The 15,380-nt window shown below is 37.1% G+C and overlaps 1 protein-coding gene across 2 annotated transcripts in view; it reads right to left on the bottom strand.

Annotated features, from left to right (window-relative positions):
- CAMK4 (calcium/calmodulin dependent protein kinase IV) overlaps positions 1-15,380 on the bottom strand; it is a 133,524-nt gene that overhangs the window by 40,674 nt on the left and 77,470 nt on the right. For both annotated transcript variants that reach the window (XM_054003022.1, XM_054003023.1), the window contains one exon: positions 4,600-4,672. In XM_054003022.1, the coding sequence (XP_053858997.1) occupies positions 4,600-4,672 (73 nt within the window). The remainder of the gene's footprint in view (positions 1-4,599; positions 4,673-15,380) is intronic.

The following is a 15,380-nucleotide window of genomic DNA, read 5'->3' as shown; positions in this document are numbered from 1 at the left end:
ATACAACCACTATCAAAGTAGGGTCTATGTTATTTCAAGAGGCTACAAGCCTGTAAAAAGGGGAATGGCCAAAGTGGACCACAATCTCAGGGAATACAGTACAAAATCATAATCCTTAGCAAATTCCTTGTCTTATAGCATCCAGCATTGGTCCTTAGCAACAACCACATAGTTAAAGACAGAATGAATCTGGCCTAAACCTGCAAGCTTCTGAAATTCCACTTTCAAGAAAACATACAAAAAACTCGACAGAAGAATTTTACATTTCCCATTCTTTCCCCATTAGAAAAGCAGGGGTTGGTGGGTAGTCATAGATCAGAACAGTGGCTGTTTCTTAACTTCCTCCCTATGGATAAAAATATTTATGCCAGGAACAGATGCAGAAAGCCACTCTCTACTGCCAGAGGGAGGATGGAAAACACTCAGGATTCATCACTGAATGGGGAGAAACCTGAAGGTACAAATGCCTCTTCTATTGACACGAAAATCCTTTGCAAAATCTTCCTAAGAGAGGAAGTCAATGTTCTTCAATATCTTCAATCAAGCATAGGATTTTTCTTCCTACATAGAGTATTCGTAAATTTTGCTACTATTTTAGACAAGTCTTTATTCTCTGCTGTAATACCTAGGCAACCCTGCCATTCTCCTCTGTTAATTTTGACTTCATTTTCTACAGAACTGAGCTCTGGGTTTCTTCCCAATTCTTATCCTTTCTTATGGTGTGCCTTTTTAGGCTTTGCTAAGTATATATTAATGATGTAACACATTCATGTTCAAAATTTTAGAAACCTGTGACAATTACACCTTGAGTAAGTTCACCTTGTAGCTGGTGGCTAAAACTGAAATACATTTGTTGTCTCTATCTCCAGCAACAACTAACTCAAAGACTGTATAGAAAAAGAAAGGAAGCCTCTGCATAATCATTTTCTTTGAATGCCAACCCCCCCAGATATCTATCTAATTGATTTCGATAAAATCTTTTGAGTCTTATCCTGTCTTTAGAAGTTTGATTAGCTCATTTGGCCTAAGCTCTAATTGTCGGACACACCAGAGCCTCAGATGTTGTAAATGTGCTTGCAAGCTACATACTTGTAAGTAGGTTCGTACCTACTAACATACAGCTCATTATTGGACAGATCAAAATTCTCTGAAATGAGCATAAACATTCAATCTAGATTTTCTCTCTCAAACCTGCAAGTTGCTTAAGTGCCCTCAGGCTTTGCCACCATACCTGACAGTTCAGCATGCTCCCTGTGAATTTAAGATGACAAGGATTTGAACAGAAGTGCAGATCTATAATAAAGCCTGAAGATGTAGAAAATTTAAATTAAAAAATAGAAACTGAGGGAGTCACACATATAACTTCAGGAAAATATTCCTATCTAGACAAGATAATGAGCAGTCTAAGAAAACAAATCACTGTAAAATTTGATGGGAAATTAATTTAGAGACTGATGGATGAGTTCAAAACTACATATAGTATGTACGCTAGTAACTACCCTAAATACAAAAAACTAAACTTTATACTTAATTTCAAATTTAAATATATTGAAAAGAGTAATTTAACCCCCAAGCAGAAAGTTATTCCTTTGACAGTAATGTAGAGTAAGTAAGAAGGAATAGCATTATTTTTAAAGACAAATATAAGATTTTAAAAATACACATTAAAAAAACAATCAGTGTCATTTTATAAAGTTTGACCAGCTAAAAAATAGATGTGGGTTCTTCTCTTAAAGAAGTGAATATGCTTTTTATGACCAATCTTTAGGGGACTACTTGGATACCAAAACATCAAAAATTTATTTATTAAAAAAAAAAAACAAAAAAACAAAACCAACAAAAAAACCCTCAAAAAACCAACAAAAACAAACAAACAAAAAACCAAAACCAAACCAACCAAACAAACAAAAAAACATAAAAAACAACAAAAAACAACCAACCAAACAAACAAAAAGAAGAACAAAAAAACCCAACCTGCTACTAGAATAGTAGCAGTGTACAGGAAGACCACACTGCATGCAACTCATTCCCTGAGAGGAGAGAAATTACAATAGTGCTCCAAGAAAGACTGCCCTCAAATGCCTCCTCTTTAGTCTTTAGGCATGAAACTCATTGATAGAATCATGAGATTCCATCTCATCTCCATGTGCTCTCAGATAGCAACCAAACCCCTCCACCTGTTCTGAACAGCACAGCAGAAGAGCTAAAAGGATGAACATTGGTTTGACCTAGTTTTATACATGCCTTTTATCTTATGAATGAAGCTGTCTCCCAGCTTGAATAACAATGAAAGAATAATGGAAAAGGCAAAAATGCAGACAAGAGGAAAAAATTGTAATGTATTCCCTCTAAGAGACAAAAATACAGTCACTGGCTGGGAACTCCAGATCAGATGTAAACAGCAGAAAGGAAAATCATGAAAAAGGCAAAATTAATGTGGAGGTCTACCCAACAGCACTGGTTTTGTTATTTTCTCTGATCTTGGGATTACAGATGTCTGATATATTTATGATGGTTTGTGACATGAAGTTTCAGATTAATCTTTTGTGTGATACTCTGGTTGCTTGATTAATTCTTAGTAAGCCAGTTAGAGCTGGGCTTACAGGTATTACAGGTATTACAAAAGCCAGACAAACCTAGAAGCTGTATTGATTAGTCTGTTATTTAGTCCATTTGCTTTAACAATTTCAAAGGAAATTGAATTAAAAATGCTTATGTACTTTTAAAATGCCACTCTACACTTCTCATTAAATTCTTTAGAAGTGTCTCGTAAAAACCTTTGCTATATGAAGACATAATTCCTTCTCATTAATGATCCACTGCAAGGACAGATCCATGACTATAACAACAGCCCTGAACAGGGGCCTTATAAAACATTTAGTTCAAAAGAGGTCAGCAAAAGGAAGGCTGGATGGTGCTTTTTCAAAGAGAAATTTATAAAAACCACATAGGTCAAAAAGCCTATGTGGTGCCAGAAGGGTATTCACTGGCATTGCCTATTGTACAAATTGTACAGATATTTGGTTTTAAGAATGATCTATGGATACATTTCCTTTTATTTTGAAAAGATTATTCTGCTGCATCAGCGTTTTCCAGTTTCTAACAATATCTCCTGTCCTGCTCACAAACACCATTCTGTCAAGTTTATAGCCCCAATCTGTCAGAGTACTTCAGGAGGGATGCAAAGATCCCAAGATGGGAACTGCAACTTCCACAGCTTTTCCAGCTTTGGCTTAGATGTTTGGTGTCAGCTGTAAGAGCAGAAGTGAATACAGTTCATCCTAGGTAGGGATCTAGTACAAGGAACCATAGAAATCCTAATTATTACTTATATAAAAATCAGCTTTTTAATTTTCATACATCACTGTTCTGTTGATTTCAGCCAAGCTATTACAACTCAAAGAAGATGAAGATTTTTATTTTGTTTCTGGCTTTAAAATATAGACCTTAAACACCATCTGAAATATGTTTCAGCAGAACTTAATCATCATTCTTTTGTAAAAGAATGTTAAATAACATAGAGCCATCTTAACTGGGGCACTTCAACACAAAGAAAAAATCTGTAATAAAATAATAATCTGAGCTAATTTTAAAAGTTTATACAAATGCATTATGATGTGCTGTAACATACATAATTTAGATTTCTTGGGATGAGAATGACACAGTAGACATCAGATCATTCAGAAGGGACCATGAAGTGAACATGCATGGTCTGCAGTATGTGCAGTTAGTGTTGTGAACACAAGTTCTCACATCTTATTTAGTGTGAGCAGGCTCACAAATAATACCAATTGAGGCTTTTCACACTGAGGTATTTTCTTATCATCCCAGGCAAACATGCCCAGATTGCACTGCTCCTTCTGATGAACAGAATTACTGATGTAACCTGTAATCTCCTCATCTCTAGATGATGGAGAGATCATCTGCAGAGGCCAGTAATCACCACTAGTCCTTTTCTGAAGACAGCTCCTTTGACATTGAATTTCCATGGATGGCCTGTATAGAGCCTGCCTCACCACTAACATCCCTCAAATGAGCCCTGCAGGCTGACCTCTCTTTTCTCTTGTCCCCTCTCTTCTGTACTGGAAGTGAACAGTACTAACACTTACACTGGACATTGGGCAAATTAACTTCTTAACTATTTCCCCAGCATCCGATTACTGGTTTGGAGAACGTCTGGTGTGAAATCAGATGTAAGAGGTACAAGTGACTAAGAAGCACAGAAAATGTACAGAAATGCTGTATGTAGACACTAGGAACCTTCCTCAAGGATCTGTATGCATTTCTCTAAGTAATAGAATATGAAATTGTTATATAAAAAATTCCAATGTTTGAAAAGCACAAAACATATAGAGGAAGGTATATTAGAAACTGCACAAGCTACTGGCAACAATTATTATTCTGCTCTGTCTCAACAGTACTGTCATTCTGATCAAAGTTTAATTCTTCAAAGTGTCACTGATTAACTCAAAAATTATCAATATGGAATTAATTGCCAGAGGAAACTTGTGCACACTGCCTCTTTCACACACAAGTATTTATTGAGCCATTGTGGATAAAAGATCAGGCGCTGAGCATGATATGTCAGATAATACTCACAGAAACTGCCTCCAGGATTTGTTTGACAGCATCAGCAGCATCACGTTCACTGTAGTACCCCTTTTCCACAATCCTACAGAAAAAAAAGCAACACAATTATGCATCCAGGTGAACCAACAGTCAAGGTAGATGCTTCTTTTCAAAAATGAGATAGCAAGCAATCAAATTTAAAGCCAGGACAGCTGAAGTGTCCTCAAGAGACTTGAAAACAACCCTTTTGCAATTTAAGTCCCTTGATTTCCAGTTAAATGAAAGACAGGAAGTAAAATATCCACTGGATAAGATGCTCATAGTATCTTATATATATATATATCTTATATATCATATACATAGTATATGTACACATTCAGTTCAAAGTTTTTGAAACTTTCTGACACTCAAGGAATCTGAAAGACAAATTCTTTCTATTGAACTACTCAACATTTAGGAACTGATTTTTCACTTTTAAATTTAACTTAAGCCCTTCCTCCCTGGTTAATTAGTTAGTTAATTAGATAGATAGATAGATAGTAAGTTATAGAACAAAAAGCACTATTGTTATGCACACACAAATCTGAATTATTCAAGAGAAAAAGTTGTTGTAAAATTTTACTTGTTTCAAATTATCCCTCAAGTGTGATGGGCTGAACAGCTGTATTTTCCCCCCATCAGTAGGAAACTGGGATGTTATATGCAAAGAAACACAGTTTTTTTTTGCAAGTAAAACTACTTTTTTTCTTTTGGAAAAGCTACTTTTTCTTACAGAGTCAGCAGTAGACACAGTTTTGCACAATGATGTACAAGCAGTTAATAAAAGAAGGATCTATCATTAAGATATCCTAATACTCTATTTAAGACACTCAACAGTCTTTTTACTAATGTTTATAACTGAGCAGAGTGTTTATGAACTACAATAATTGTCCCTCAGAGAGTTACCTTAAAGATCAGATTTTTGATCTGAAGTCTTGATATTTTTAGTATATTAATTTTTCAAAGCCAAAGAAAACATAGACAGATGTTGTCTAGAAACAGAACCTGTGGTACCTACAAGATATTTTATAAAATGATGTTCTGCAAGCAGACAAGCAAGTTTTATAAAACAATATCCTAAAATCCCCATGAAGCAGTACAGCAAGGAACCTTTCATGTCTGAGGTCACTGGAAAGACCTTCTGTCCCAAGATCCAGAAAAAGGCTCTGCTGGTGGCAGGAAGGCTATCCTTCTTTCTCCCCACTTTTTAGCACTTCCTTTCATTTATTTCATGAAATAACAGATTCATGTTGAGTTACCATCAATACAGCTCCTCACAGCTTCACAAAACTAACAGGAAAGGTGTGAGTAACCACATATGAAAAGCATTACTTTATACTCATTAGAGCATCAAGTGATTAGAAGTAAGAAGCAATTCAAAGATAGCACTCCACCAGAAACAGAGGCAACAGGCATGGCACTATGGGAAGCAGTCTGCACAGGGATGTTCCCAATCAGCTGCCATTAGCTCTTTTTTTTTTTCTTTTTTTTTTCTTTTTTTTTTTTTTTTCCTTTTTTTTCTTTTTTAATTATTATTTCTAGAAGCTTGCTTGGTTTGGGTTGTTTGGGCTTTTTGGCAGCCCTTTAGCTGTCATGCCACATGCACTGCTTTAACACCTTTGATTTTTTAGTCATCTGTTTACACCATTAGGGAGAGCTTTACTTGAACCTATCACCATAAGAGGAAAACAAAGCAAATCTTACTCACTCAGACATTATATTAGACTTTTAGCCTGAAGTATAGGAAAGAGATTACAAAAACCTAAAAATTACAAAATAAAATGTGAATAAAATAAAAATTATGCTTGAAGGCTAGATTACTCCTTAGCCATTTCAGGCTGAATTACCCTCTTCTGTTATATTACATTGTGAGACCTGAGCCCCATTAATGCTCTTGCATTCATTCCCCCAAATATGCTGGCTTTGCTTCCTCTTCCTTTTTAATTCAAATAAAGTATTTAGTGTCAGCCAGATGTGCCTGTCTGTAGCATCCACCCTGCCCCATGCACTGAGTCCACCAGGTGCGGGATAACCTCATGAACCTGACTTCAGAAATGCATGACGCAGGTTCTAAGGCTTAAACAGTACTTAGAATACTCTGTTTTTCCAATATATCTCAGAATAAAATCAGAGAAATATGAAGTAATGCAGTTACAATTCAATTTACATTTTTCCCTTAATCCAAAAAATTTCTCTATTTACAGTGTGGTAGCTCAGTCTTTGTTCTATCTTTTTGAAACACATAAACCAGGGGAATGAAAGAAAAAAACCAAAAACTTTAAAGGCAGTCTACAGCTTTGTATTTTCCTCCACTCGTCAAAATCAAAGAAAAGAGGAGTTTACTGTAAATGCCCAGCCAATGTTTATTACCTGACCACTGGAAACAAAAGAAAAATCAAAGACACACTCAAAGCTGCCCTCTTGACCTCAAGATGAGTCCACACTGACTTAGACAATATATGCTGGTAAGGATAGCATGCTGCTCTCATTATTTATATTAAACACACAGCAGAAGAAACACACAGACCTTGTTGATGAACCCTTGTAATTTACACTTTAAAATAAATAAATGTAATGAAGTGTGGGCCCATATTTCTGGAAAGTAATAAGAAACAACTGTAGAAATAGTGTTCAATGCACTGGACCCATCTGCTAATACTACAGGTGAATAACATGCACTGGCAAGCCAATTACAGATTATGTCATACAGAGTTAACTTTACAGTTTTCCAGAAATCTAGAATTCAGACTTATTGAGAATAATTACTCTTAATTAATAATAATCTTGCAACTAGAAAACCTAATATTGTGTGACAGCAATAAATGAAAAAAGACATATCCCTTTCTAAAGATGAAAATTTATTTCTAAGGGTACTCTGCTTTACAACTAAAACCTGGCTATTAGGCAGTAAGCAGGAGTATTGAAAGAAGATTATCCTGTAATTTATGTCATATAGTAATGCTGGGGGATCATTTGCATATTTATTTTTTGCATCCTCCCTGTGATAGTTTACATAAGACAAATGTAGGTGTGCCAGCAAGACTCCTACCTGAGACCGATGAGTCTTCTTTAAAAGGATTTTTCAAATTCAGCCTGCAGATTAACAATTACTCATTGCCCTTTTTTCTATAATGGGAAGGAAACCAGCAGAAATATCTTATTTCACTATCACTGAAGCAAACCTCAACTATTTATATCTAGTCATGGGTGAAGGAAGATTAAGCCTTTGCTGAGAGGTCAGAAAGATAGGAACAGCAGCAATAAGGAACTAATTAAATATTCTCTTTGATATGCAAATGAACAAGCCAGGTAGGCCAAGAGGGTCCTGGAGACAAAAACTGTGAGGAAGACAGTAGGGAAGTGCTTGAAACTAGAAACAGTGCTTGGAAAAACACTTAATTTAGTGCTGCAAGCACTACAGGAAATTCAAGATGGAACTTCAAAATGACGACATTCTAGACTGAGCAAAGATGCAATGCCGATTTGTGTAGGATCCCTTTTTCATGGTTATGCATACACATTTATTGAAACATGCTGATCCATTGATTACACTTCTATATGTCAAGACACACATTTAGCAGAATGGCTACTAGATGGACAGCAAGCCAGAGCTCTCCCAAAGCACCATCTGACTCAATCTTGTCTTTCCAAGCACATGTCATCATTTGAGACAATTCTGTCTCCTTTGTCTCAATTTGAGACAAATCTGTCTCCTTCTACATAGAGAAGCAGGGAAATACTTCCTAGAGCCTCTACTCACCGCCCTCTCCCAGTGCCAGCAGAGATGGAGGTGCCCTTTGGGAACAGCCCCAGTCCCATGGTGCTGAGACACATCCCTGCCTGCCTGCAGGGCCCAGGCACCCGCAGAAATCTGTGTTATACTCTCAGTTGCTGCTGCTGCCCAGAGGTGGAAGTGCCTTGCCAGGTAATGGGGCTACAACAGATTTAGCAGTGAGAAAACCACCCCAGCATCACATTGCCCAGCAAGCACGTGGAAATGGCATAATGTGTTTCTGAGGAGGCAGGCTCGATTACATTTGATATTTTGGCAGCTTCCATCATCAAATACATGTATGTATTCAAGCGTTTCATAATTCGCAGTAATCCTTGCCAGATTTCAAACAGCCTTTCCAGCATTTCTGTTCCTTGTGACCACTGCAAGTTTTCTTGCAGTATAAATTCTTTAGTTTTGCAGATGCTGTCTAGTGTAGCCTCTATAGCATGGAATTGCAGCTCTTGCTAGTTTTTTAATAATATTTCCATGTTGCACGTCTTCATGAGAGTTTACATTTGCAGATGCATAAACTCTTACCAGCATTCACCCCATCACTACAGCCTCCAGTGTAATATGGGAAGGCCATGCAATGGTTTTTACTCCATTTGGGGCATTCTGCCTGGTACTAGACTTTAATTCACTCTGTCTGTGTGAAGCCATGGAAGGCAGTGGACCATCCCAGTAAAGAGAGGGAGGTAGTGGCCACACCTGCTCTGCAAAAATGTTGTTACTGGTAGGGGAAAAAAGGGAAGAGTGCAGTCCTGCTAAACTAAACACATGGGACCTGAAAATCAATGAGGAAAGAGATGGGGAATCCCAATGCATCATTTTAGAATCAATTTTCAGAGGAGTATTAAAATTATATTGATATACAATTTTACACTTGGCTAGAACGTGTTTCTGGGGATTAACGACAAACACATCAGACAAGTGAAAATAATCAGTCTCCTAAAGGAACCAACAAGTGAACCTTTCATCAGAGAAGGAAAAGACTAGGTGTGGGGTTTGGTTTTTCAAAGAGTAACAAAACAGGGGGCGAGCTATTTCCAAGTCCAGCAAAAGAAACAGAGCTTGCACAGCTGCACTGGTAGAAAAAGAATCAAAACCATGCAGGAATCTGCTTTGAGCAAAGAGAGGACTCATCCAATGCCAGAGGACGCTAGACTGGGCTAGTCACTGACAGCACACGCATCTTTGTGCAAGGCTGACAGTGCCTTAAATTCCCAGTCAGCATTTGATGCTGCTGTTATAGTGATAGCTCTCAGCTAAGAGTGAGGAACGGTGAACACCCTTCCCCCCTCCACAGAACCACTCCAGACCTCTCACTGTGGCAATGTCTGAAACTTCCAGTTGAAACCAGTGTCCCTGAGACCAAAGCCTCTTTCTCTTTTATTTTTCATTGGTATTGGAATTGGTATTGGTACAATGAATATTCCTGCATTTTTAAACTCAACATGTACTCATGACTCCTGCTGATCAAGAAAATTTGAAATCTTACCACTTTAACAGACTTACTTTTTCCTCCCCCATGTTCTACATGTGCTAGTTCTCCTATTTTTAGCTTTTCTTCTCTGCTTCCCTCCCATGAGGGAAAGCCTAAAATCTAGTTTTGCCTAAAATGTGAGCAGGTAAAGTCTTTTGCTTTCCTGCCTTAACTCATATTAGCAAATGCACTTAGTTTTATGCTAATAATCTAAAGAGTTACTCTAAAATTTGCAATGTTTAGCAATCATTTAATGTTGCTGCTATAAACACTATTTCTCCACAACATGGAGTTCGTAGCATTTGAGTATTAGCTGAATTTAGAAACATATCATATGGCTTGCAAAAGTCAACTTGGCCATCTAAGACAGTAAAAATTATTATACTTTATCAGTTCCAAACATTGTTTTGCTTTCTTTAAGCACTGTCTGTATTTGCCTTGCAGACCATCCTTTATAACTACTGTGACATTAAAAAAAGCCATCACTCTTTTTAGGGTAATTTTCATTCTGCCTCTAGCTGGCTTTTACCCAAAACCCTTGCACCACATCTTAGCTGAGGACTGTGTCATGCTACTTCATCTGCAGTCTCAGGCAAGACACTGCCTGAGATACATATAAGTTCTATTCCAATGCCAGTATGTGCTAAACATTTAAAAAATTGTTTGGTTCTATAAAATAAGTATTAATTTATCTAAAATGCTTTGTCTGTCATGGAGTTTTTTTCTGCAACTACTCAATTCTTATGTAAATTCTTTTACTCAATTAAAATGAAATTAGAAGATTTCTACAAGCTAAAGTGTGATTAAAACCTAGCAGAAACGGGAAAAGAAAATTACATCACTCTATTCAATGGCAAAATGGTTTCCATAAGGGACACTTTCTCAATGAAAGATTCACAAATCTATTGGTTCTTGTCTGTATTGAGGTGATTGCAATTCCTAGATGCTCTGATGCATTTGCTTAGTTTAAAAAAAAAAAAAATCCCCCATAAATATGTATGTATTTTCCATACTACAAAATTGAGGAATAATGAATATTTAAAAAAGTAGTTCTGATTCAGAATCTCCCTTATTCTACAGCCATGTTCATATTCCAGAGCAGACTAGCTGTTACTGTCTCTAATGACTCAAACTGCTTGTCTGTGATCTGAAATAAGATAATGGGAAATACTGACCTGGGTTTGGATCTGACTCCCTGTGAAACAAACTAGAAGTTTTTCTTCAATACTGTGTTTAGAAATGAAATTCAGCACTGCAGTCATTCAGGAAAATTGTTTCCCTCCATTGCTATTAAGCAAGACTCTCTGATAAATGTGGCATGCCAGAGAATTTAGAGAAAGATTACATATTTCTTATAGATCATACTAGGATTTGTTTCCCCCTCTTTTACTTTCTACTTCCAACTACGCATTACTATAGCACCCACAGAATTAGACAAGTCCACCTTTCAGCAGCTTGATCTCAGGAGATATTTTAAAAATAGCAGTCCTTGCTTCTAGAGGTTGTGAAGCCACAGTGCTCATGAACTGGCTGCAAGCTTCCCTCTCAAAAGTTTCTGTGCAACTGGCTGTGTGAGGCAATGCAGCAAACAGAATTACTGAAGCATGTCACAATTCCTGCCTGCTGAGAGAGGGTGAAGAGAAGAATCCCTGAGTCCTTGCAAAAGAGGCAATGGCCTGGGGAAGGGCAAAGAGCAGCGTTGAAGGCACCAATGAAGCTGCCTGAGAACGACTGCTGAGGATTTAATTGGGTTTCTCTGGCTAGCTAGGGGCCTTGTGATAAAAGGGACCAATCACTTCCACTTTAGTGACTGATTAATTCCTTGAATATTTTTGACATCCCTTAGAAATATTAATTTCAAAAAGCACAAACAAAAAGGTGTTCCTAAAGCCTGGGAAAGCTTCACTATATTTTGTCCATAAGAAGCAATCATTCCCACACCTCTTAAAAAGGTAAGTTATTTAGAACAATTAATATTTTTGTTAATGCATACTATATAAAAGAATATGAGTTTGAACCTAGAGTTCACAGGAAATTACATGAAACTTGAAATGGAAGTGAGTCAAGAGACTGTCAGATGCAACTGCTATTTTTAGAAATTGTTTGGTGCACTTAATAATAACATGAAAGAAGAAACAGAAGAGCCTATGTAAAGAGCCAAAGTAAAAACAAGAATGTATGGATTGACATTTTTATCTGAAGTGGAAAAAACAAAAACTATTCTTAGTAATCTGCAGGTATTCTGACCAAAAAAAAGTTAGAGTTGAAATTTTTTGCTGAAATTCATATTTGAAAGAGAGATATACTTGTGATTCTGCTGAAAGACAGTAGATATGAATAAAATCTGAATGCAAAAAAAAACCAAAACAAAACAAAAAAACACCGCCAAAAAAAACCACCACAATTTCAAAAAAGGTAGCCCATAAAAGACAAAATATCAGACTGTGTTTTTGGGCTTACCATTGCTGGAACACTCAGAGCCTTATCAGAAGATTGTCCCTTGGGGCTCTGTCAAAACACTGCCAGTTTAAATGCACTTCAACCATGCCGGTTTGTTTTAGACATGCAGAAATGAAAGAGGAGGGCCAAACAAATGTCAAAAGTATGTCCCAACATTAGGCTGGAGGTGAAGCACCCATAAAGAACTTTAATACCAGTTCATTTAGACCTGATGCATTTTTCCCTCTGTCCTGGTAAATTCCTCCACTGGTCTGCCACTCTGTCATTCTTTGCCGCAAGCTCTTTTTCACTCCTCACTTGCTGGATTGGCAAAAACCATAAGGTACATTGGCATACAGTATTCTAATTTACACAAACTTCTCCTTTTTTTTGAGTTTGTATTAGGAGTGGTTTGTAGGGTATGACTTACAATGTGATTTATGAAGTCTGAGAAATAGATTTTTTCAAAGTCTTTTCAAAAGACTTTCAAAAATACTTTTTCTTTTCAAAAATACAGCCAAAATCAATCTGATTTGAGTTGTATTAACTCAGGTGTCAAACTGATACATTAATTTGAATTTATCTTCCTTTACGTAACACAATTGAAAAAATGTCATAATGAGAGTTCATTTTAGCAATAAGGTGGATGATTTGACAGTAATGTTAAATATGGTGAAGGAAATTAATAATTTCTTTACCCAGAACTTTTAGTTAGAATGGCATGAAACCAGCAGCACATCAACAATGCTATTAGGATTCTAGAAGACTAATTGGATCTTGGGTATTTGTAAAATCATCTTCATGATAAAAGGGATGTTTACACAGAAGACTTCTTACTCTTCTGAAGCTCAAATACTATTAGAATGGAGAATGGTATGGGAGAAAACCAGAGCAATAAAACAGTTGATATAAAAAGCGGCAGCATATTTCAAGATTTAGCAGTAACACCAATGAAGATGTTTGCAGCCAGGAAAGCAGTACTGCTTGTGTAACAGGCCCAGCTGTGCCATTTGATGATAGCTGATTAGAAAGAGGGATAAGAGTAACTCCTCCAGAGTACAAAAGTTGCTTTGCTGTGTGTATGGGCAGTGGTTTACAAATAAGGCACATAAGGTATTCCACACCCTGGAGGTGGTCCCAGGCCACACTGGGGTTCTGCTTGTCCACAGAGGGTCTCACCTCGAGGACAGCCATGGGGTGGATCTCAAGACCTGGTCACAGCTGTCCCTCCACATCTGACACAGCTCCTCTGCTCAGGGTCAGTGTCTTTCTCCTGTGATGGGAATCATACAAGCACAGAAAAAGGCGTGCACAAGGTCTCTCTGTCAGTCAGGACATTTCCTTCATGCATGATAAAAAGATGTAACAACTGAAAAGATTATGCATGAGAGGGGAATCTGCCCTAAGGCAGACAGCTAAATTTATTCTCCCTAAAACTCAGAGGGCAGCCATTGTACATGCAAGTGTTAATCCTTTAGCTCAGCTTAGAAAGGAGAAACAGCTAATGTTTAATTGGAGTCACTAGTGCACAACATCTCGGCTGCATATTCGTGCTTCATTTATTTTAGGCTGCATATTCCTGCAATCTTTTAGTTTAAGGTTGAAAAATGAAGTAATACTCCTAGCTTAAAACCTGAAAATAATTTAATATAGTTTCTTGTTTCATTGCTTGTTGGATCTTTTTCCAAATCACAAAGGTCTGTATTGACAAAGTTTCCAGTTCTGTTGTACTTGGGGCAAAGGAGGATGCAGAGTTCAGATATCCACAGTCTTGGTGCTCATCTATAGCATCACAAGGGCGTTCTGTGATTCTACTGAGTGACTTTGCTTCTAGTCAGAATGCTAGACAGCTGATCCTAGGTTGGATCAAGCATCCAATTTTTTTGAAAAGATCAATCTGACAGTTCAAATCCCATAGTCACTATTGAGTGTAGATTACTGAATGTTGAAATTGTCAGTATATTAAATCCTGGTTTCATCAAATAATGCAGTTCCCCATCCTGCATCCCATGAAATCTTTTCAGTTCTACCACACAGATTGTTGCTGCTCAGGAACCAACTGCTTCACTGGATTTTTTGTGCTTTGCCTTTGCAAAATCTCATCAAAAACTCATCAAATCTCATCAAAGACTCCAGCCCTCCTGAAAATGACCTAATCTGAGACCCATGTGAATATATAAAGGCCTACATGAAAGGCAGGACACTTTGAGCAGGGTCATCTCCAGATCAGGACTGGAAGCTCACTGGTTCTTTAACTTGCAGCATGTCTCTCCTTATTCCTTTGGCTCGGTATTGAGAGAGTAATCACCTTCTGTGGAACTTAGGATGTCACAGAAGCAGTTGCTTTTGTTGTTGCTGTTCAGAAATAGTTCTTGTCAAGATTGAAGGTCTGACCATGGCATAAAAAAACAAGTATGCTTTTGTTTTTTCAAGTGGAAGATACTTTCAGACTGAATATTTATGTGTATTTTTGTAATATTCCTCTGTGATACTAAACTTTAATTACAGAACAAGGAATATCAAATAACCTGTCCTTACATGAGCTGGAAATCACTAACACCAGTCAGTTAATTAATTTACTTAAGCTAGTATAAAATGTTTTTCTTATCATCTCTTGCTCTAAGGAAAAAAAAAAAAAAAAAACCAAATCCCTACCAATAAGATATCATCCCAACACTATTACTATCTATTGCACTATTACACTATTACAATCTCATTTTATGCATATGCACTTACTCCAGAAGCATGTGCAGCCTCATGAGCAAAACCTTCAGAACTCAACAGCTGTCTTGAAGAACCTTTGTAGCAAAACCAGATGTTTGATAAACACAGTGAATACCAAAGAGAATTTCTTTCCTGTGAGTCTGCTTACAAAAATTTTATTTGACATAGCACTATCCTCCTGGCAGACTGATTACCACCTTATGATGATCTGTCAATGAGATTTTGCCAGTTTTTCCCATCTTTTGTCTGCTCTAACATACTCGATGCTGTGTGCCTACTGAGAACCTTTCTTCAACATTTACTGGCTAATTCCTCCATTTTCAATTATTTTTTTTTCCAAAAGTCTCATAG

The sequence above is a fragment of the Vidua macroura genome, chromosome Z, assembly GCF_024509145.1.
Source record: "Vidua macroura isolate BioBank_ID:100142 chromosome Z, ASM2450914v1, whole genome shotgun sequence".
In the NCBI taxonomy this organism is placed as follows: Eukaryota; Metazoa; Chordata; class Aves; order Passeriformes; family Viduidae; genus Vidua; species Vidua macroura.
The sequence above is the reverse complement of the archived record's forward strand: the minus strand, read 5'-3'. Positions and strand labels throughout refer to the sequence as shown.